This window comes from Artemia sp. Qi Xiang Cuo, chromosome 15 (assembly GCF_049724085.1).
Source record: "Artemia sp. Qi Xiang Cuo chromosome 15, ASM4972408v1, whole genome shotgun sequence".
NCBI lineage: Eukaryota > Metazoa > Arthropoda > Branchiopoda > Anostraca > Artemiidae > Artemia > Artemia sp. Qi Xiang Cuo.
Genome location: NC_142808.1, coordinates 6,502,873 through 6,528,346, shown reverse-complemented (window position 1 = coordinate 6,528,346; position 25,474 = coordinate 6,502,873). Strand labels below are relative to the sequence as shown.

General features: G+C 30.2%; 2 protein-coding genes across 2 annotated transcripts in view; one reads left to right on the top strand and one right to left on the bottom strand.

Annotated features, from left to right (window-relative positions):
- The window catches only part of LOC148943269 (isocitrate dehydrogenase [NADP] cytoplasmic-like), a 56,195-nt gene extending 37,835 nt beyond the window's left edge, over window positions 1-18,360 (top strand). Inside the window, exon 4 of the mRNA XM_089101073.1 lies at window positions 18,099-18,360. Coding sequence (XP_088957199.1) covers window positions 18,099-18,180 — 82 coding nt within the window. The 3' untranslated portion in view covers window positions 18,181-18,360. The remainder of the gene's footprint in view (window positions 1-18,098) is intronic.
- A 1,063-nt stretch (window positions 18,361-19,423) lies between these two features.
- The window catches only part of LOC148943268 (isocitrate dehydrogenase [NADP] cytoplasmic-like), a 69,218-nt gene continuing 63,167 nt past the window's right edge, over window positions 19,424-25,474 (bottom strand). Inside the window, exon 7 of the mRNA XM_089101071.1 lies at window positions 19,424-19,566. Coding sequence (XP_088957197.1) covers window positions 19,424-19,566 — 143 coding nt within the window. The remainder of the gene's footprint in view (window positions 19,567-25,474) is intronic.

Below are 25,474 nucleotides of genomic sequence, written 5' to 3'. Positions count from 1 at the left end.
TACTTTACTCTACATTACTTTATTCACTCTAGTACTCTACTTACACAAGTAAACTTGCTATTATACTTCTATACCGCATTTACTACTTACTCTATAATACTTTAATCTACAATATTTTCTTCACTCTAGTACTCTACTTACACAAGTACACTTGCTATTATACTTCTATAGAATATTTACTACTTGCTAGATAATACTTTATTCTACATTACTTTCTTCACTCTAGTACTCTACTTACACAAGTACACTTGCTATTATACTTCTATACCGCATTTACTACTGACTCTATAATACTTTAGTCTACAATATTTTCTTCACTCTAGTTCTCTGCTTACATAAATACACTTATTATTATACTTCTATAGAGTATTTACTACTTGCTACATAATACTTCACTCTACATTACTTTCTTCACTCTAGTACTCTACTTACAGAAGTACACTTGCTATTATACTTCTATACCGCATTTACTACTTACTCTATAATACTTTAGTCTGCAATATTTTCTTAACTCTTGTTCTCTGCTTACATAAATACACTTACTATTATACTTCTATAGAGTATTTACTACTTGCTACATAATACTTTACTCTACATTACTTTATTCACTCTAGTACTCTGCTTACACAAGTACACTTGCTATTATACTTCTATAGAATATTTACTACTTGCTAGATAATACTTTATTCTACATTACTTTCTTCACTCTAGTACTCTACTTACACAAGTACACTTGCTATTATACTTCTATACCGCATTTACTACTGACTCTATAATACTTTAGTCTACAATATTTTCTTCACTCTAGTTCTCTGCTTACATAAATACACTTACTATTATAATTCTATAGAGTATTTACTACTTGCTACATAATACTTTACTCTACATTACTTTCTTCACTCTTGTTCTCTGCTTACATAAATACACTTACTATTATACTTCTATAGAGTATTTGCTACATAATACTTTACTTTACATTACTTTCTTCACTCTAGTACTCTACTAACAGAAGTACACTTGCTATTATACTTCTATACCGCATTTACTACTTACTCTATAATACTTTAGTCTACAATATTTTCTTAACTCTTGTTCTCTGCTTACATAAATACACTTACTATTATACTTCTATAGAGTATTTACTACTTGCTACATAATACTTTACTCTACATTACTTTATTCACTCTAGTACTCTACTTACACAAGTAAACCTGCTATTATACTTCTATACCGCATTTACTATATACTCTATAATACTTTAGTCTACAATATTTTCTTAACTCTAGTTCTCTGCTTACATAAATACACTTACTATTATACTTCTATAGAGTATTTACTACTTGCTACATAATACTTTACTCTACATTACCTTCTTCACTCTAGTACTCTACTTACACAAGTACACTTGCTGCTATACTTCTATACCGCATTTACTACTTACTCTATACGCGTAATACTTTAGTCTACAATATTTTCTTAACTCTATTTCTCTGCTTACATAAATACACTTACTATTATACTTCTATAGAGTATTTACTGCTTGCTACATAATACTTTACTCTACATTACTTTATTCACTCTAGTACTCTACTTACACAAGTAAACTTGCTATTATACTTCTATACCGCATTTACTACTTACTTTATAATACTTTAGTCTACAATATTTTCTTCACTCTAGTTCTCTGCTTACATAAATACACTTACTATTATACTTCTATAGAGTATTTACTACTTGCTACATAATACTTTACTCTACATTACTTTCTTCACTCTAGTACTCTACTTACAGAAGTACACTTGCTATTATACTTCTATACCGCATTTACAACTTACTCTTTAATACTTTAGTCTACAATATTTTCTTCACTTTAGTTCTCTGCTTACATAAATACACTTACTATTATACTTCTATAGAGTATTTACTACTTGCTACATAATACTTTACTCTACATTGCTTTCTTCACTCTAGTACTCTACTTACACAAGTACACTTGATATTATACTTCTATACCGCATTTACTACTTACTCTAAAATACTGTAGTCTACAATATTTTCATCACTCTAGTTCTCTGCTTACATAAATACACTTACTATTATACTTCTATAGAGTATTTATGTACTTGCTACATAATACTTTACTCTACATTACTTTCTTCACTCTAGTACTCTACTTACACAAGTACACTTGCTATTATACTTCTATACCGCATTTACTACTTACTCTATAATACTTTAGTCTACAATATTATCTTCACTCTAGTTCTCTGCTTACATAAATACACTTACTATTATACTTCTATAGAGTACTTACTACTTGCTACATAATACTTTACTCTACATTACTTTCTTCACTCTAGTACTCTACTTACAGAAGTACACTTGCTATTATACTTCTATACCGTATTTACTACTTACTCTATAATACTTTAGTCTGCAATTTTTTCTTCACTCTAGTTCTCTGCTTACATAAATACACTTACTATTATACTTCTATAGAGTATTTACTACTTGCTACATAATACTTTACTCTACATTACATTATTCACTCTAGTACTCTACTTACACAAGTAAACTTGCTATTATACTTCTATACCGCATTTACTACTTACTCTATAATACTTTAGTCTACAATATTTTCTTCACTTTAGTTCTCTGCTTACATAAATACACTTACTATTATACTTCTATAGAGTATTTACTACTTGCTACATAATACTTTACTCTACATTACTTTCTTCACTCAAGTACTCTACTTACAGAAGTACACTTGCTATTATACTTCTATACCGCATTTACTACTTACTCTACAATACTTTAGTCTACAATATTTTCTTAACTCTAGTTCTCTGCTTGCATAAATACACTTACTATTATACTTCTATAGAGTATTTACTACTTGCTACATAATACTTTACTCTACATTACTTTATTCACTCTAGTACTCTACTTACACAAGTAAACTTGCTATTATACTTCTATACCGCATTTACTACTTACTCTATAATACTTTAGTCTACAATATTTTCGTCACTCTAGTACTCTGCTTACACAAGTACACTTGCTATTATACTTCTATAGAATATTTACTACTTGCTAGATAATACTTTATTCTACATTACTTTCTTCACTCTAGTACTCTACTTACACAAGTACACTTGCTATTATTCTTCTATACCGCATTTACTACTTACTCTATAATACTTTAGTCTACAATATTTTTTTCACTCTAGTTCTCTGCTTACATAAATACACTTACTATTATACTTCTATAGAGTATTTACTACTTGCTACATAATACTTTACTCTACATTACTTTCTTCACTCTAGTACTCTACTTACAGAAGTACACTTGCTATTATACTTCTATACCGCATTTACTACTTACTCTATAATACTTTAGTCTACAATATTTTCTTAACTCTTGTTCTCTGCTTACATAAATACACTTACTATTATACTTCTATAGAGTATTTACTACTTGCTACATAATACTTTACTCTACATTACTTTATTCACTCTAATACTCTACTTACACAAGTAAATTTGCTATTATACTTCTATACCGCATTTACTACATACTCTATAATACTTTAGTCTACAATGTTTTCTTAACTCTAGTTTTCTGCTTAGATAAATACACTTACTATTATACTTCTATAGAGTATTTACTACTTGCTACATAATACTTTACTCTACATTACTTTCTTCACTCTAGTACTCTACTTACACAAGTACACTTGCTATTATACTTCTATACCGCATTTACGACTTACTCTATAATACTTTAGTCTACAATATTTTCTTCACTTTAGTTCTCTGCTTACATAAATACACTTACTATTATACTTCTATAGAGTATTTACTACTTGCTACATAATACTTTACTCTACATTACTTTCTTCACTCTAGTGCTCTACTTACACAAGTACACTTGCTATTATACTTCTATACCGTATTTACTACTTACTCTATAATACTTTAGTCTAAAATATTTTCTTAACTCTAGTTCTCCGCTTACATAAATACACTTACTATTATAATTCTATAGAGTATTTACTACTTGCTACATAATACTTTACTCTACATTACTTTCTTCACTCTTGTTCTCTGCTTACATAAATACACTTACTATTATACTTCTATAGAGTATTTGCTACTTGCTACATAATACTTTACTCTACATTACTTTCTTCACTCTAGTACTCTACTTACACAAGTACACTTGCTACTATACTTCTATACCGCATTTACGACTTACTCTATAATACTTTAGTCTACAATATTTTCTTCACTTTAGTTCTCTGCTTACATAAATACACTTACTATTATACTTCTATAGAGTATTTACTACTTGCTACATAATACTTTTCTCTACATTACTTTCTTCACTCTAGTGCTCTACTTACACAAGTACACTTGCTATTATACTTCTATACCGCATTTACTACTTACTCTATAATACTTTAGTCTAAAATATTTTCTTAACTCTAGTTCTCCGCTTACATAAATACACTTACTATTATAATTCTATAGAGTATTTACTACTTGCTACATAATACTTTACTCTACATTACTTTCTTCACTCTTGTTCTCTGCTTACATAAATACACTTACTATTATACTTCTATAGAGTATTTGCTACTTGCTACATAATACTTTACTTTACATTACTTTCTTCACTCTAGTACTCTACTAACAGAAGTACACTTGCTATTATACTTCTATACCGCATTTACTACTTACTCTATAATACTTTAGTCTACAATATTTTCTTAACTCTTGTTCTCTGCTTACATAAATACACTTACTATTATACTTCTATAGAGTATTTACTACTTGCTACATAATACTTTACTCTACATTACTTTATTCACTCTAGTACTCTACTTACACAAGTAAACTTGCTATTATACTTCTATACCGCATTTACTACATACTCTATAATACTTTAGTCTACAATATTTTCTTAACTCTAGTTCTCTGCTTACATAAATACACTTACTATTATACTTCTATAGAGTATTTACTACTTGCTACATAATACTTTACTCTACATTACTTTATTCACTCTAGTACTCTACTTCCACAAGTAAACTTGCTATTATACTTCTATACCGCATTTACTACTTACTTTATAATACTTTAGTCCACAATATTTTCTTCACTCTAGTTCTCTGCTTACATAAATACACTTACTATTATACTTCTATAGAGTATTTACTACTTGCTACATAATACTTTACTCTACATTACTTTCTTCACTCTAGTACTCTACTTACAGAAGTACACTTGCTATTATACTTCTATACCGCATTTACTCCTTACTCTACAATACTTTTGTCTACAATATTTTCTTAACTCTAGTTCTCTGCTTGCATAAATACACTTACTATTATACTTCTATAGAGTATTTACTACTTGCTACATAATACTTTACTCTACATTACTTTCTTCACTCTAGTACTCTACTTACAGAAGTACACTTGCTATTATACTTCTATACCGCATTTACTACTTACTCTATAATACTTTAGTCTACAATATTTTCTTAACTCTAGTTCTCTGCTTTCATAAATACACTTACTATTATACTTCTATAGAGTATTTACTACTTGCTACATAATACTTTACTCTACATTACTTTATTCACTCTAGTACTCTACTTACACAAGTACACTTGCTATTATACTTCTATACCGCATTTACTACTTACTCTATAATACTTTAGTCTACAATATTTTCTTCACTCTAGTACTCTACTTACACAAGTACACTTGCTATTATACTTCTATAGAATATTTACTACTTGCTAGATAATACTTTATTCTACATTACTTTCTTCACTCTAGTACTCTACTTACACAAGTACACTTGCTATTATGCTTCTATACCGCATTTACTACTTACTCTATAATACTTTAGTCTACAATATTTTCTTCACTCTAGTTCTCTGCTTACATAAATACACTTACTATTATACTTCTATAGAGTATTTACTACTTGCTACATAATACTTTACTCTACATTACTTTCTTCACTCTAGTACTCTACTTACAGAAGTACACTTGCTATTATACTTCTATACCGCATTTACTACTTACTCTATAATACTTTAGTCTGCAATATTTTCTTAACTCTTGTTCTCTGCTTACATAAATACACTTACTATTATACTTCTATAGAGTATTTACTACTTGCTACATAATACTTTACTCTACATTACTTTATTCACTCTAGTACTCTACTTACACAAGTAAATTTGCTATTATACTTCTATACCGCATTTACTACATACTCTATAATACTTTAGTCTACAATGTTTTCTTAACTCTAGTTTTCTGCTTACATAAATACACTTACTATTATACTTCTATAGAGTATTTACTACTTGCTACATAATACTTTACTCTACATTACTTTCTTCACTCTAGTACTCTACTTACACAAGTACACTTGCTATTATACTTCTATACCGCATTTACGACTTACTCTATAATACTTTAGTCTACAATATTTTCTTCACTTTAGTTCTCTGCTTACATAAATACACTTACTATTATACTTCTATAGAGTATTTACTACTTGCTACATAATACTTTACTCTACATTACTTTCTTCACTCTAGTGCTCTACTTACACAAGTACACTTGCTATTATACTTCTATACCGTATTTACTACTTACTCTATAATACTTTAGTCTAAAATATTTTCTTAACTCTAGTTCTCTGCTTGCATAAATACACTTACTATTATACTTCTATAGAGTATTTACTACTTGCTACATAATACTTTACTCTACATTACTTTCTTCACTCTAGTACTCTATTTACACAAGTAAACTTGCTATTATACTTCTATACCGCATTTACTACTTACTCTATAATACTTTAGTCTACAGTATTTTCTTAACTCTAGTTCTCTGCTTACATAAATACACTTACTATTATAATTCTATAGAGTATTTACTACTTGCTACATAATACTTTACTCTACATTACTTTCTTTCTAGTAAATACTCTATAGAAGTATAATAGTAAGTGTATTTATGTAAGCAAAGAACTAGAGTTAAGAAAATATTGTAGACTAAAGTATTATAGAGTATGTAGTAAATGCGGTATAGAAGTATAATAGCAAGTTTACTTGTGTAAGTAGAGTACTAGAGTGAATAAAGTAATGTAAAGTATTATGTAGCAAGTAGTAAATACTCTTTAGAAGTATAATAGTAAGTGTATTTATGTAAGCAGAGAACAAGAGTTAAGAAAATATTGTAGACTAAAGTATTATAGAGTAAGTAGTAAATGCGGTATAGAAGTATAATAGCAAGTGTACTTCTGTTAGTAGAGTACTAGAGTGAAGAAAGTAATGTAAAGTAAAGTATTATGTAGCAAGTAGCAAATACTCTATAGAAGTATAATAGTAAGTGTATTTATGTAAGCAAGTAGTAAATACTCTATAGAATTATAATAGTAAGTGTATTTATGTAAGCAGAGAACTAGAGTTAAGAAAATACTGTAGACTAAAGTATTATAGAGTAAGTAGTAAATACGGTATAGAAGTATAATAGCAAGTTTACTTGTGTAAATAGAGTACTAGAGTGAAGAAAGTAATGTAGAGTAAAGTATTATGTAGCAAGTAGTAAATACTCTATAGAAGTATAATAGTAAGTGTATTTATGCAAGCAGAGAACTAGAGTGAAGAAAATATTGTAGACTAAAGTATTTTAGAGTCAGTAGTAAATGCGGTATAGAAGTATAATAGCAAGTGTACTTGTGTAAGTAGAGTACTAGAGTGAAGAAAGTAATGTAGAATAAAGTATTATCTAGCAAGTAGTAAATATTCTATAGAAGTATAATAGCAAGTGTACTTGTGTAAGTAGAGTACTAGAGTGAAGAAAATATTGTAGACTAAAGTATTATAGAGTAAGTAGTAAATGCGGTATAGAAGTATAATAGCAAGTTTACTTGTGTAAGTAGAGTACTAGAGTGAATAAAGTAATGTAGAGTAAAGTATTATGTAGCAAGTAGTAAATACTCTATAGAAGTATAATAGTAAGTGTATTTATGCAAGCAGAGAACTAGAGTTAAGAAAATATTGTAGACTAAAGTATTGTAGAGTAAGGAGTAAATGCTGTATATAAGTATAATAGCAAGTGTACTTCTGTAAGTAGAGTACTAGAGTGAAGAAAGTAATGTAGAGTAAAGTATTATGTAGCAAGTAGTAAATACTCTATAGAAGTATAATAGTAAGTGTATTTATGTAAGCAGAGAACTAGAGTGAAGAAAATATTGTGGACTAAAGTATTATAAAGTAAGTAGTAAATGCGGTATAGAAGTATAATAGCAAGTTTACTTGTGGAAGTAGAGTACTAGAGTGAATAAAGTAATGTAGAGTAAAGTATTATGTAGCAAGTAGTAAATACTCTATAGAAGTATAATAGTAAGTGTATTTATGTAAGCAGAGAACTAGAGTTAAGAAAATATTGTAGACTAAAGTATTATAGAGTATGTAGTAAATGCGGTATAGAAGTATAATAGCAAGTTTACTTGTGTAAGTAGAGTACTAGAGTGAATAAAGTAATGTAGAGTAAAGTATTATGTAGCAAGTAGTAAATACTCTATAGATGTATAATAGTAAGTGTATTTATGCAAGCAGAGAACTAGAGTTAAGAAAATATTGTAGACTAAAGTATTGTAGAGTAAGGAGTAAATGCGGTATAGAAGTATAATAGCAAGTGTACTTCTGTAAGTAGAGTACTTGAGTGAAGAAAGTAATGTAGAGTAAAGTATTATGTAGCAAGTAGTAAATACTCTATAGAAGTATAATAGTAAGTGTATTTATGTAAGCAGAGAACTAGAGTGAAGAAAATATTGTGGACTAAAGTATTATAAAGTAAGTAGTAAATGCGGTATAGAAGTATAATAGCAAGTTTACTTGTGGAAGTAGAGTACTAGAGTGAATAAAGTAATGTAGAGTAAAGTATTATGTAGCAAGTAGTAAATACTCTATAGAAGTATAATAGTAAGTGTATTTATGTAAGCAGAGAACTAGAGTTAAGAAAATATTGTAGACTAAAGTATTATAGAGTATGTAGTAAATGCGGTATAGAAGTATAATAGCAAGTTTACTTGTGTAAGTAGAGTACTAGAGTGAATAAAGTAATGTAGAGTAAAGTATTATGTAGCAAGTAGTAAATACTCTATAGAAGTATAATAGTAAGTGTATTTATGTAAGCAGAGAACAAGAGTTAAGAAAATATTGTAGACTAAAGTATTATAGAGTAAGTAGTAAATGCGGTATAGAAGTATAATAGCAAGTGTACTTCTGTTAGTAGAGTACTAGAGTGAAGAAAGTAATGTAAAGTAAAGTATTATGTAGCAAGTAGCAAATACTCTATAGAAGTATAATAGTAAGTGTATTTATGTAAGCAGAGGACTAGAGTGAAGAAAATATTGTAGACTAAAGTATTATAGAGTAAGTAGTAAATGCGGTATAGAAGTATAATAGCAAGTGTACTTGTGTAAGTAGAGTACTAGAGTGAAGAAAGTAATGTAGAATAAAGTATTATCTAGCAAGTAGTAAATATTCTATAGAAGTATAATAGCAAGTGTACTTGTGTAAGTAGAGTACTAGAGTGAATAAAGTAATGTAGAGTAAAGTATTATGTAGCAAGTAGTAAATACTCTATAGAAGTATAATAGTAAGTGTATTTATGTAAGCAGAGAACAAGAGTTAAGAAAATATTGCAGACTAAAGTATTATAGAGTAAGTAGTAAATGCGGTATAGAAGTATAATAGCAAGTGTACTTCTGTAAGTAGAGTACTAGAGTGAAGAAAGTAATGTAGAGTAAAGTATTATGTAGCAAGTAGTAAATACTCTATAGAAGTATAATAGTAAGTGTATTTATGTAAGCAGAGAACTAGAGTGAAGAAAATATTGTAGACTAAAGTATTATAGAGTAAGTAGTAAATGCGGTATAGAAGTATAATAGCAAGTGTACTTGTGTAAGTAGAGTACTAGAGTGAAGAAAGTAATGTAGAATAAAGTATTATCTAGCAAGTAGTAAATAATCTATAGAAGTATAATAGCAAGTGTACTTGTGTAAGCAGAGTACTAGAGTGAAGAAAATATTGTAGACTAAAGTATTATAGAGTAAGTAGTAAATGCGGTATAGAAGTATAATAGCAAGTTTACTTGTGTAAGTAGAGTACTAGAGTGAATAAAGTAATGTAGAGTAAAGTATTATGTAGCAAGTAGTAAATACTCTATAGAAGTATAATAGTAAGTGTATTTATGCAAGCAGAGAACTAGAGTTAAGAAAATATTGTAGACTAAAGTATTGTAGAGTAAGTAGTAAATGCGGTATATAAGTATAATAGCAAGTGTACTTCTGTAAGTAGAGTACTACTCTAGTACACTTCTATACCGCAGTATTACTTTGTAAGTAGAGTAATACTGTAGAGTAATACTTTACTCTACATTACTTTCTTCACTCTAGTACTCTACTTACAGAAGTACACTTGCTATTATACTTCTATACCGCATTTACTACTTACTCTACAATACTTTAGTCTACAATATTTTCTTAACTCTAGTTCTCTGCTTGTATAAATACACTTACTATTATACTTCTATAGAGTATTTACTACTTGCTACATAATACTTTACTCTAAAATACTTTATTCACTCTAGTACTCTACTTACACAAGTAAACTTGCTATTATACTTCTATACCGCATTTACTACTTACTCTATAATACTTTAGTCTACAATATTTTCTTCACTCTAGTACTCTACTTACACAAGTACACTTGCTATTATACTTCTATAGAATATTTACTACTTGCTAGATAATACTTTATTCTACATTACTTTCTTCACTCTAGTACTCTACTTACACAAGTACACTTGCTATTATACTTCTATACCGCATTTACTACTGACTCTATAATACTTTAGTCTACAATATTTTCTTCACTCTAGTACTCTGCTTACACAAGTACACTTGCTATTATACTTCTATAGAATATTTACTACTTGCTAGATAATACTTTATTCTACATTACTTTCTTCACTCTAGTACTCTACTTACACAAGTACACTTGCTATTATACTTCTATACCGCATTTACTACTTACTCTATAATACTTTAGTCTGCAATATTTTCTTAACTCTTGTTATCTGCTTACATAAATACACTTACTATTATACTTCTATAGAGTATTTACTACTTGCTACATAATACTTTACTCTACATTACTTTATTCACTCTAGTACTCTACTTACACAAGTAAATTTGCTATTATACTTCTATACCGCATTTACTACATACTCTATAATACTTTAGTCTACAATGTTTTCTTAACTCTAGTTTTCTGCTTACATAAATACACTTACTATTATACTTCTATAGAGTATTTACTACTTGCTACATAATACTTTACTCTACATTACTTTCTTCACTCTAGTACGCTACTTACACAAGTACACTTGCTATTATACTTCTATACCGCATTTACGACTTACTTTATAATACTTTAGTCTACAATATTTTCTTCACTTTAGTTCTCTGCTTACATAAATACACTTACTATTATACTTCTATAGAGTATTTACTACTTGCTACATAATACTTTACTCTACATTGCTTTCTTCACTCTAGTACTCTACTTACACAAGTACACTTGCTATTATACTTCTATACCGCATTTACTACTTACTCTAAAATACTTTAGTCTACAATATTTTCTTCACTCTAGTTCTCTGCTTACATAAATACACTTACTATTATACTTCTATAGAGTATTTACTACTTGCTACATAATACTTTACTCTACATTACTTTCTTCACTCTAGTACTCTACTTACACAAGTACACTTGCTATTATACTTCTATACCGCATTTACTACTTACTCTATAATACTTTAGTCTACAATATTTTCTTCACTCTAGTTCTCTGCTTGCATAAATACACTTACTATTATACTTCTATAGAGTATTTACTACTTGCTACATAATACTTTACTCTACATTACATTATTCACTCTAGTACTCTACTTACACAAGTACACTTGCTATTATACTTCTATACCGTATTTACTACTTACTCTATAATACTTTAGTCTACAATATTTTCTTCACTCTAGTTCTCTGCTTACATAAATACACTTACTATTATACTTCTAGAGAGTATTTACTACTTGCTACATAATACTTTACTCTACATTACTTTCTTCACTCTAGTACTCTACTTACAGAAGTACACTTGCTATTATACTTCTATACCGCATTTACTACTTACTCTATAATACTTTAGTCTGCAATATTTTCTTAACTCTTGTTCTCTGCTTACATAAATACACTAAATATTATACTTCTATAGAGTATTTACTACTTGCTACATAATACTTTACTCTACATTACTTTATTCACTCTAGTACTCTACTTACACAAGTAAATTTGCTATTATACTTCTATAACGCATTTACTACATACTCTATAATACTTTAGTCTACAATGTTTTCTTAACTCTAGTTTTCTGCTTACATAAATACACTTACTATTATACTTCTATAGAGTATTTACTACTTGCTACATAATACTTTACTCTACATTACTTTCTTCACTCTAGTACTCTACTTACACAAGTACACTTGCTATTATACTTCTATACCGCATTTACGACTTACTTTATAATACTTTAGTCTACAATATTTTCTTCACTTTAGTTCTCTGCTTACATAAATACACTTACTATTATACTTCTATAGAGTATTTACTACTTGCTACATAATACTTTACTCTACATTACTTTCTTCACTCTAGTACTCTCCTTACACAAGTACACTTGCTATTATACTTCTATACCGCATTTACTACTTACTCTAAAATACTTTAGTCTACAATATTTTCTTCACTCTAGTTCTCTGCTTACATAAATACACTTACTATTATACTTCTATAGAGTATTTACTACTTGCTACATAATACTTTACTCTACATTACTTTCTTCACTCTAGTACTCTACTTACAGAAGTACACTTGCTATTATACTTCTATACCGCATTTACTACTTACTCTTCAATACTTTAGTCTACAATATTTTCTTAACTCTAGTTCTGTGCTTGCATAAATACACTTACTATTATACTTCTATAGAGTATTTACTACTTGCTACATAATACTTTACTCTAAAATACTTTATTCACTCTAGTACTCTACTTACACAAGTAAACTTGCTATTATACTTCTATACCGCATTTACTACTTACTCTATAATACTTTAGTCTACAATATTTTCTTCACTCTAGTACTCTACTTACACAAGTACACTTGCTATTATACTTCTATAGAATATTTACTACTTGCTAGATAATACTTTATTCTACATTACTTTCTTCACTCTATAATACTTTAGTCTACAATATTTTCTTCACTCTAGTACTCTGCTTACACAAGTACACTTGCTATTATACTTCTATAGAATATTTACTACTTGCTAGATAATACTTTATTCTACATTACTTTCTTCACTCTATAATACTTTAGTCTACAATATTTTCTTCACTCTTGTTCTCTGCTTACATAAATACACTTACTATTATACTTCTATAGAGTATTTACTACTTGCTACATAATACTTTACTCTACATTACTTTATTCACTCTAGTACTCTACTTACACAAGTAAATTTGCTATTATACTTCTATACCGCATTTACTACATACTCTATAATACTTTAGTCTACAATGTTTTCTTAACTCTAGTTTTCTGCTTACATAAATACACTTACTATTATACTTCTATAGAGTATTTACTACTTGCTACATAATACTTTACTCTACATTACTTTCTTCACTCTAGTACGCTACTTACACAAGTACACTTGCTATTATACTTCTATACCGCATTTACGACTTACTTTATAATACTTTAGTCTACAATATTTTCTTCACTTTAGTTCTCTGCTTACATAAATACACTTACTATTATACTTCTATAGAGTATTTACTACTTGCTACATAATACTTTACTCTACATTGCTTTCTTCACTCTAGTACTCTCCTTACACAAGTACACTTGCTATTATACTTCTATACCGCATTTACTACTTACTCTAAAATACTTTAGTCTACAATATTTTCTTCACTCTAGTTCTCTGCTTACATAAATACACTTACTATTATACTTCTATAGAGTATTTACTACTTGCTACATAATACTTTACTCTACATTACTTTCTTCACTCTAGTACTCTACTTACACAAGTACACTTGCTATTATACTTCTATACCGCATTTACTACTTACTCTATAATACTTTAGTCTACAATATTTTCTTCACTCTAGTTCTCTGCTTACATAAATACACTTACTATTATACTTTTATAGAGCATTTACTACTTGCTACATAATACTTTACTCTACACTACATTATTCACTCTAGTACTCTACTTACACAAGTAAACTTGCTATTATACTTCTATACCGCATTTACTACTTACTCTATAATACTTTAGTCTACAATATTATCTTCACTCTAGTTCTCTGCTTACATAAATACACTTACTATTATACTTCTATAGAGTACTTACTACTTGCTACATAATACTTTACTCTACATTACTTTCTTCACTCTAGTACTCTACTTACACAAGTACACTTGCTATTATACTTCTATACCGTATTTACTACTTACTCTATAATACTTTAGTCTACAATATTTTCTTCACTCTAGTTCTCTGCTTACATAAATGCACTTACTATTATACTTCTATAGAGTATTTACTACTTGCTACATAATACTATACTCTACATTACTTTCTTCACTCTAGTACTCTATTTACACAAGTAAACCTGCTATTATACTTCAATACCGCATTTACTACTTACTCTATAATACTTTAGTCTAAAATATTTTCTTAACTCTAGTTCTCTGCTTACATAAATACACTTACTATTATACTTCTATAGAGTATTTACTACTTGCTACATAATACTTTACTCTACATTACTTCATTCACTCTAGTACTCTACTTACACAAGTAAACTTGCTATTATACTTCTATACCGCATTTACTACTTACTCTATAATACTTTAGTCTACACTATTTTCTTCACTCTAGTTCTCTGCTTACATAAATACACTTACTATTATACTTCTATAGAGTATTTACTACTTGCTGCATAATACTTTACTCTACATTACTTTCTTCACTCTAGTACTCTACTTACACAAGTACACTTGCTATTATACTTCTATACCGCATTTACTACTTACTCTATAATACTTTACTCTACAATATTTTCTTCACTATAGTTCTCTGCTTACATAAATACACTTACTATTATACTTCTATAGAGTATTTACTACTTGCTACGTAATACTTTACTCTACATTACTTTCTTCACTCTTGTACTCTACTTACACAAGTACACTTGCTATTATACTTCTATACCGCATTTACTACTTACTCTATAATACTTTAGTCTACAATATTTTCTTCACTCTAGTTCTCTGCTTGCATAAATATACTTACTATTATACTTCTATAGAGTGTTTACTACTTGCTACATAATACTTTACTCTACATTACTTTCTTCACTCTAGTACTCTACTTACACAATTACACTTGCTATTATACTTCTATACCGCATTTACTACTTACTCTATAATACTTTAGTCTACAATATTTTCTTCACTCTAGTTCTCTAATTACTTAAATACACTTACTATTATACTCCTATAGAGTATTTACTTCTTGCTACATAATACTTTATTCTACATTACTTTCTTCACTCTAGTACTCTGTTTACACAATTACACATAATATTATACTTTTATACAGTATTACCTACTTACTACATAATAGCTTACTCTACATTACTTTTTTCGCTCTAATGTTCTACTTACATAAGCACACTTACTATTATACTTTTATACAGTATTTACTACTTACTGCATACTAGTTTACTTTACCTTCTTTGCTCTAGTTTTCCACTTTCATATACTACTATACCCACTACTCTTACTACTTTCTATACAGTACTTAGTACATACTCCTTTAATGATTTACTTTACTTTTTTGCTCTTCTTTCGTAACATGTCTTTACAAGTATTATAATTGACACTTGTCTATCTTGCTGGAAGGTCTGATTGAAATCAGATGGGGAAACCCTAAATTGTGGAAACCGTTTCAAATCAAAATTGATTATGAAATAGTCCCTTTCTAGGATTTTATCAGGTTGCAAATAAGGATACTTTTTCTATTATAAGAGTTCAAAAATATAAAAGGAAAATCAGACAACATGTTGTTACAGAGATAATTCGAAATGTTAGTGCGGTTTCTGCTTCCTATTTAAATTTTCAAGAAAAAATAAAAGCGAAGAAATAGTTTTCGGCTTGACAAGTTCGTATAAATGTAAGTGAACACTTGACTAAAATTAACCTTACTTAAGACCCTTCAATAGAAAGTGCTGGTATATAGCAATTAAAAGATATATACACACTGGATGGCCCTCAAGGGCACCAAACGTCCTGAAAAAAGCAAGCGTTTGTATTTTAGAGAAACTATGTTATTGCTATTTGCAAAACGTGTCTGACGACACACTAAAACATTCGGGTACACTTATTTGAAAAGCAAAATCTTTTTGATCCCCAACTAAGTATGTTAATTCACCCCTCCTCCTCCCCCCCCCAAAAAAAAAAAAATTACCCTTAAATTTTCTGCTAAATCATTCAGTTACGAAACAAACAGGACTACGACTTGCCAAAGCTCTAACTCTGGAAATCCTCATGTAACAGAAAACCTACATTCTTTAGCCCCTGCCTCCTCCCTAATCGAACTCTTTATCCATCTGCGTTTACAAAGTGCTGTATATTTAATACATTACTTCACATATGCAAGGTTTACCTAACAAAAAATATATTTTCTATATTTGTACCTTTTATTGATGAAAGACCGTCAGTTGTAGGTTTGGATCCACGATCCTTGAGTCGTATCGATCGCACGCTCTTCCAATTAAGCTAGCTGGGCTTGATTGGTTGCTCTTTCATATAAAGTTCAAGGGGTGTCCTATAAAGTGTCTCCCTCTACAGATTTTGGACTAAAGTTTAATATCTTGCTACGAAAGAATTTTTCTTACCAACTAACATTAACATATTCTACTTTGATATCTAGCTATGGCTGAATCTGTAAGAGTGAGAGTGAGTGAAGTCTGAAAACTTCACTTTTCGGTTCCCAGTCTCACTAGTCGGTGGTGAAGGTAAAACCTATATGAGTGTAATATAGTGTTTCTTAATGCAGAGGGTGTGCATGCTTAATTTCTTTGTGAGTTTCATAGAGTGCTACGAAAGTGCTCAGTTTTTAGCTGATTTAGAGTTTTTTTCTGTTTATATTGAGATGTTTAATTTATCTGACATGTTTGCAAGCTCTCAACATTATTTAATATATTTTATCAGTTTCCTTCCATACTGATTTTTTTAATTTCTAAAGCAACCTATGAAATTTTAAATTATGCTGACCATTTTTTTAGTTGTGCCAAAGGATTTTCTTTATCATACTTTGCCAACGTGATCTACACATGTGTGGTTTGGTGCTCGTTGATAATCGAAAAGTCGTTTAATTCTAAAATTTTGAACAAAAAGTAGTCTCCGTACCCGCTCCCTCTCTCCCTCCCTCTCTTTCTGTCTCTCCCTCCCCGCTCTTTCTCTCTCTCTCTCTTTATCTCGCCTCCCTCTCTCCCTCCCTACCTCTCTCTCTCTCTCTTTCCCTCTCTCTCCCTCCCTACCTCTCTCTCTCTTTCCTTTATATTTTTACCGTTTTTCCTTTATGAGGACAATTTTTAACTTTTTCGCTTTTTTCTGTGGTGATTTCTTTATTCGAGTGAAAAGTTTCATCAGCGGATTTTATATAAATTTAAGTAAAATTTCTCAATAGTAACTGGCACTCAATCTCTGGGGGACCTTCTCACTCCCTTTAGATTAGCTACTATTGTAATTAATTTTAACTTAACCATACACGTTTCCTAATTTAAATTCCCTAAATATTCCTTTCTTTAGAAATCGATTTATTAACTTATGCTTTTCTTTTTCAGAGTGAAGAGGGGTGATTATTTAAACACATTTGAATTCTTGGACAAGATTGCTGAAAATCTCAAAGCGAAGTTGTCTCTTTGACTCAACAAGTACATTTTTAATCAATATGCCAAATTATGATATTTCTTCTCTCTGATCACGATTTGTTTCGTATGTCTTACAGTGATTTTTTTTTCTTCTAGTTTGGTTATTAATACATTCCACGGGATTTTTGGTTTATTTTGTTTTGTTACAGGGTTCTAAATAAATTTTGAAAACCTTTTTTTTTCATTTGGTCACATACAGTATAGAATAATCTTTTCATAGCTAAATTAACTATGGTCATAGCCCAACGTTTCCATAAATGGGGACGAAAAGATATCGAAGGGATATGCCCTTTTCTTTACTTTTCAAAAAAGGCAAAAACGACAAATATTTTGCCATAATCCTTATGCTAGACTACTCAATCCCCTTTTGTGTCTCGATAAAGGTTAGACACAGCACAATTCTGTGAGCTCAATGTTAATTTCATTTTCATTTCAATTTCATTTCATTTTAAACCAAAGTGGCTGTCGTTTTCATCAAAGACGAAATTCAGGTAAGAATTTTCTTATTTTTCAGTGGGGAGAGAGGTTGTTTGGATAAAACTTGTTCTTAAGGGAGACCCCCCCCCCCCCCAAAGCTCAGAAATTGAACACTGTGTCAATATGTATTCTTTAAAAAAAGGGTGGTTTGGAGGCAAAAAGGGCTGTTTTGGTAAAGTATTTGGACAGTGCCCTTAAACTTACCCTTATCTACCCCCTCCCCTAATGTGCAAATAAATAGCCCAAATTATATAAATCCAATGCATTCTATCGCCCGCCACTTGTCTTTGTTGCTATGAAACCGGTTTTCTGAGATCTAACCAGTCGTAATTCTTGAGTGTGTTTCGTTTAATTAACAAGTGCCGAAAATTGTTTTGGTTCCTTCAAATTGTAGAGATTATTTTTTTAAAGAAAATAAACTCTGCAAATGCGCATGCATAAAGATAAATGAGTAATATATAAATAGTAAAATATAAATGAGTACCTTATTGTGGCCTCTCGGGGTTTGATTTTAATAGAATTGTTGAATTTGTTTGTTGTAAGGTTTGTGGTTCCAATTACACTGTACACAGTATACTGTTGGATTCGCTATGGCCTAAAACTTGAGCAACAAGGTAACTAACTTGAGGTAACTAATTGATCTTTCTGAGGTAACTAATTGAGTAACTAATAGTTTATTGGTGACCGTCTATCATCGGTGTTCCCCTTAACTTTTGTTTATATATTTTTGGGCTTTCCTACTCGTCAGGAATGTAAGCTACTTACTGGTCTGGGTTGGTTTTATTGGTCTGGGCTGGGTCCGGAAAATTTATTGTACTCGGTAGATTCTTAGTTATACAAAGCTCCAAACATTCTCTTTTGAAAATGTTGCTTCTTTTTACTTTCGATAGAAATAAGTCTTCGCCTATGATAAAAGAAAAAATTAGATGAAGAGTACGAGTCTAGGTTTAATTGAACTGGAAAAATACATGGAAAGATTTTATTTTTTTGAAATTTTTGACAAGAATTAAAAAGTTTAAAAAAGAAGACTTCTAAGTTTATGGGATGCAATTATCCAGGGGCTTCACAATAATCACTATTAGATTAAAATATCATGGCTCCAGGCAGGGCCGTATCCATGATTTTTCTAGGGGGTGGGGCGGTACAAAGTTATTTTTGGGGGCGGGGGGGGGGGTACAAAAGGATTTTTTAGGGCGGGGGTTACAAAAAAACTAAAAAACACATCAAAAATTTATTTGTATTCATTTTGTTACGTTTTTACGAGTTGGACAAACATTTCGGGGGGGGTGCCCCCCCCCCTTCCCCGACCTCTGGGTACGGCCTTGGCTCTAGTGGCCACAGCCAGCTGCCCAAGAGCGAACCATGGATCATATTAACGAAAATAAAAAAAAAATGTAAAAACAACTGGCCAGTTAGAAAAATATCCATATTTAGCTGATTAAGGGATGGTAACTATTATTTTGATTAATTTTAATAATAAAATGTTATAGAAACGAAGAGAAAATAACGAGAAAATTTGTGAAGACAGTGCATACAACCTAAGCGGATTTTTCGGTTATATATGTTTCAGCCATCATCAGCGAGTTACAACATAAAACTAATAAAAAAATTAACATACTCAAAAATCCCATGTATAAAATAAATTCTAAAACAAAAGTCATAAAATAATTTTCTAGAGAGTATTAGCTTCTTTGCCTCATATAGGTTCAGGCAAGTCTGACAAAAAAGAGTTGTTGATTCATGCTACTTCAATTGGTTAAAAATTGGAACAATTGTTTATTACAATATTTGCCCTTTGTGCTGCTAATCTTCTATTTCTTTGGGGAACGGATTCGTCTTGATTGGCTCATAATTTTATTTTATTCTGTATTTTTTTTTCTTTTTTATTGTAGTACGTTGTTTTTTTTATAATTGATTTTATTTACAGGGGTTGAGTATGTACCCACCTAAGTGTCTATTTAGGTATGTATTATTATTTAAATTTTGCTTATTAGTAGCTAATGTGATTATTGTTTTTAAATTTGCTTTAAATTATTATTATTTAAATTTGGCTTGATTCCAACTGCTTTATGGACAGTTTGACTAATTCCTAGGTCATTGCTAATTAGAATTATTTTGTTAAATAGTACGGAATGATGTACCAAGTGCCAATTCACTTATAAGATAATTAATTGAAAAGGAATTCCTGAGCTCTCCCAACCTCCTCCACCACAGCTTCAACGATTCCCCTCCCTCTGACCCCTTTTTGACCTTCTATCAGAGAGGATTATATGTGCAATAAGATCTTGGTACTTGTATGATATAGCCCCTGCCTAATATCCTTCTAGTGTGTTTATCTGAAGCTCAATCCTAATGAAATGTACCTGAGTATGATAAATATATTACACTTTGGAAATAACTTTGGGCTATATATTTGCACATTAGGGGGGTGGGGGTAAAGTATAGCGGGCCTGCATGACAAATGTCTTATGTACAATTATTCTGCATGTTATGAAATAAGAATTGTTTTCTAACTTCACACTGTAGAATTACTTTACCCCCCTCCCCCTAATGTGCAAATATATAGTCCAAATTATATATTTTCCATCTATTTTCACTTCTCTTTGTCTTTTCTCACGCTAGGCTGAAAGAAGCTAACGAAAAAAACGGTTCTTTAATGCGTCAATGAATGAACAACTTGAGGGGCAGGGGCTATACCATACAAGTACCAAGAGCTTTAAACAGAGCACAATATATTCATATTTCTTTATCACCACCTACCTTCATTCCTCCTTGATGTTCCTGTGCCCTAGAGGGTCACGCATGCCAGGACTGAGTCTCTTTTACGAATGGATAGTAAACAGAAAAACAAACTAAGTGCTTCGAAGTACATTACAACATCATATTTTCTTTTGTTTTCGAGGTTTTGTTGCACATTTTTGTTTATTTATAGCCTGCATTTTTTACCCTTATATTTAAAATATTATGAAAAAAAACTCAGACCAATTTATCTCTTTTAGGACTGTGTAGCAAACTGACAGATTGACAAAAGGTGTACTTTTGTCGGGGTTGTTTTTGTCAAAGGTGTTGCTTTTATTATAGTATATATTTCTTTAGTAGAATTTCATTCTTGAGCCATCTATATATTTATAATATTTTAGTTTTTTAGTCTGCACCCTTGTTATTTTTGGTCTGAATCTATTTACTTCTCTGTCATTTTTTTGTATTGGGATTTTTTAAATTGAGAGCAATAAGTAAAATATTTGCTTCACATCCATCAGCTAATTCTTAGGATTAATTCTAATACCCAGCGATTGATTTTTTGTTTCTTTTTTCTCAAATGTTTTAATTGAATCAAAGAGACCTTTTCAAATAAAAAAAATGAAGACGAGACCATGAGCAGACGAGGAATAATTATTTTTGGAAAATATTACCTTTTTTAAATAAACCTTTTTTAATTACCTTTTTTTTACCCTTTTTACCTAATTTTTTAAATTACCTTTTTTAAATAAAATATTTGCTTCACATCCATCAGCTATTCTTAGGATTAATTCTGATACCCAGCGATTTATTTTTCGTTTCTTTTTTCTCAAAAGTTTTAATTTGATCAAGAGACTTTTTCAAATAAAAAAAACGAAGACAAGACCATGAGCAGACGAGGAATAATTATTTTTGGAAAATATTACCTTTTATTATTTTTTTTTAGTTTCTAATTTTTCTTCAGTCTGGGCTCTGTCACTAATGTAGTGTTGTCTGAGATTTTTTAGATTAAGGTCATCTAAGTAAAATGCTTATTTCAGAACATTATTTTTTTTATTTCATTAAGCATTTATTCAATTCAAAGTATTAAAAACAATAAAATGCTTTAATTAGCACATCTGCTTCTTCAGCCAATCCAATTTAATTTGCAGTTGCTTCTGAATTTTCAGCTATTGGCCTTTTCTTTACTGTTTAATATTTTCTCCTGTTTTGGTTAAAATATGTGAGAGAATGCCTAATTTGGGCAAACTTATGTCTCACATCTTCATCTAAATGTTGGGAAAAAGACGAAAATAAAATCATAAAGTTATAGCGAAGAAAATTTGTTCTTATTTATTTGCATCACAAAAATAGGGGTTGAAGCAAATAGAAAAAAATATTAAAAAATGAACCACGAAACGAAAAAAATTTCAAGAAATATGTACAGAAAGAAATTCTTGCGATAGGCGGGATTGAATCAGGGAACTTTCAATTGTGAACCTCAGCCTTTTCCACTACGCTGTCACAAGGTACAACATAGTTGGATTTTTCTAAGTATCTGTTCACACACTTTGATAAAGCAATTACAATGGCAAATTTCTTTTTTGAAGGGGGAGTGGGCAGCAAAGCAATGCCCTATTTTAAAATAAAGAACTTGATCATTTGATTCTCTTTTTTACATAGTTGTATTTTTTTCTTAAAATGTTTCTTTCGTTCTTGAAAAAAATGCGCTATTTTGCCATATCATTTTTATTCTTCTGTGAATTCACTTTCTCTCCGTTTTTGGTATTAAAAAATTACCGCCAGACATGGTTTCAGAATTCAGTAACAAAGACAGACTGCCAAATAATTATCGAAATAATCGCCCCTCAACTAGTAAATTCTAATGTTATGGTCAACACTAACTGTTCCTCTCAGTTCCAACGCTCAAAAGATATGCGTTCGTGTGTTGTGTTTCAGAACTGAATTATCAATGATTTTAATTATTTTTTGTTATTTGTATATATCACTATTTGTTGTGTTATCTTATTTAGTTATATTATTATGTTACAATATAAATTTACTATATTTCAAAAAGCGTTAATTCGGCATAGGACCTTAAATAAACTAAGAATAATAAATATTTTTGGAAAGTATTATAAAAGTGTACGTCCTTTTTAGGTCTCCATGGCTGGACTAAAAATAAAGGTCATGAAAGTTTAAAAAAAAGTTCAAATTAACAAAAAAGTTGATTTAGTTAAAGGTTAGTTAAGGTTGACCAATCAAATTAATATTCCAAAATTCTTGCTAGCTAACACCTCATAAGTTGCGGTAGCCAATTCTGCTATTTTCTATTTGACCTAGAGATGGCTTAATGAATTTGCTGAAATGTATTCAGAGAACTTTAAGATTGACGTTAAAAGCTGATAAGTCGTCTCTGGGAAAGAACTTTTTTAATCCATCTGCAAAGAAGTGGAGCTCTCAAAAGACGACAAGAGGTCGTTCAACATTTATGTTTTAGACCCCATTTCCATGGTACGCACCTTTTTTAGACTTTCTATTTTGTAAGTAAACTCTGAGCAAACAAAAGACCATGAAATGTCTTGTTTTTAAAATAATATGAAAAAGAATCACTGAATGCAAAAAAAAATACTGCAGACTTATCTGCTTATTGCATAGAGAGACAATCAAATAAAAAATCAAAATTTAATAAAAAATATTTAACTAAAAACATCAATAAAAAGACAACAATCAAATGAAATTCAAAGAAAGTATTGTAAAGGTGTCAAAAACAAATCCCTGGACAAAAAGAGTCAGTATTGCAACTGACATGGCGTGGTAATGGGAGGGGGGACAAATAAAACTTCAAAATTTGGGGAGGAAAGTTTGGCTGCCGTTGTTTTTTCTTCAATGAAAATACGAAAAATAATGTCAGAAAAATATGAAAATACTGCTGTTTAACTCTAAAGTCAATATATACTCAAAGCATCACACTTTGTGAGCATATCACGTTTATCTGGGCGTTCCCATTGGACGGTAAACACTTGAGGTACGGTGGCTACTATTTAGTCACTCTCCAAAAAGGACCCCAATTACTTGTAGCGATATAGTGGTAAATAAGCGGAAGTTTGGCTATTGCTTGTTTATCCATTAACATGATTTTACGATGCTTTGATTTTGCCCCTCTATCTGTAGCTTGACCCATTTTTGGCGTGTTTTTACGCCTACAGTCTGTAGGCTACAGACACACTGAAATTACTTTAAGTATGCTATAAATATACGAATTACGAATCTGGAAGAAGGCTAATATTTGATATAGGGTTATGTCTGCCTATCTAAGTTTTAGCGTAGCTATTTACATTCCCTTGGAAAAAAAACTCTAAAAGGAGGGTTTTGCACCACCTGTTGATTGTTGTCGCTATTTTCTTATTCTTTCTTTTCTTCTAGTTTTATTTGCGGTCGAATCTCCATTATTTTTTACTAATAATTCATATATAGAAAAATAAATTACTGCTTTGCTGAAATGAATTAGATTTGAATCCTTGCCGACTGTTTCACCCTCTATAACAATAACCGAAGACAGTTCATTAGCTGTTTATTATTTTTAATTTTTTGGCTTAAACGTACTAAGAATTTAAAGGATAGATCCTACTTTCTTAATTTTTACTGCAAACAGTTAAAAACCATTTATCTTTATTATTTATAATTATTTTAATATTTTTTGTGGTAACCTGCAACACAATAATTAAAGATATCTGTTACCATCTGGGTAATTATAGCTACTAACAACTCATAGCAGCACCAAGCCGCCCGAGGCCAACACAGCTACTACTGCTCCCATTCCATCCCAATTTATTCAAAGCCTCCCTGTTTACACCCTCCCATTAAGTTCTCATATCCCTTAAATCTTTTTTATGACTTCCCCTCACCCCAACCGCGGACGACCTATTTTGCGTTTAGCCCTAGACGGTGGGATAAAAAGGACAATCTTTGGCAATCTGTCGTCCTTCATCTGAAAAACGTACCCTACCTATCTTAACCTTTCTCTCATTATAGCCCTAGAGAGTGAGATTGAACCACACTTTTCGTACAGCCTACTGTTTGAAATACGGTAG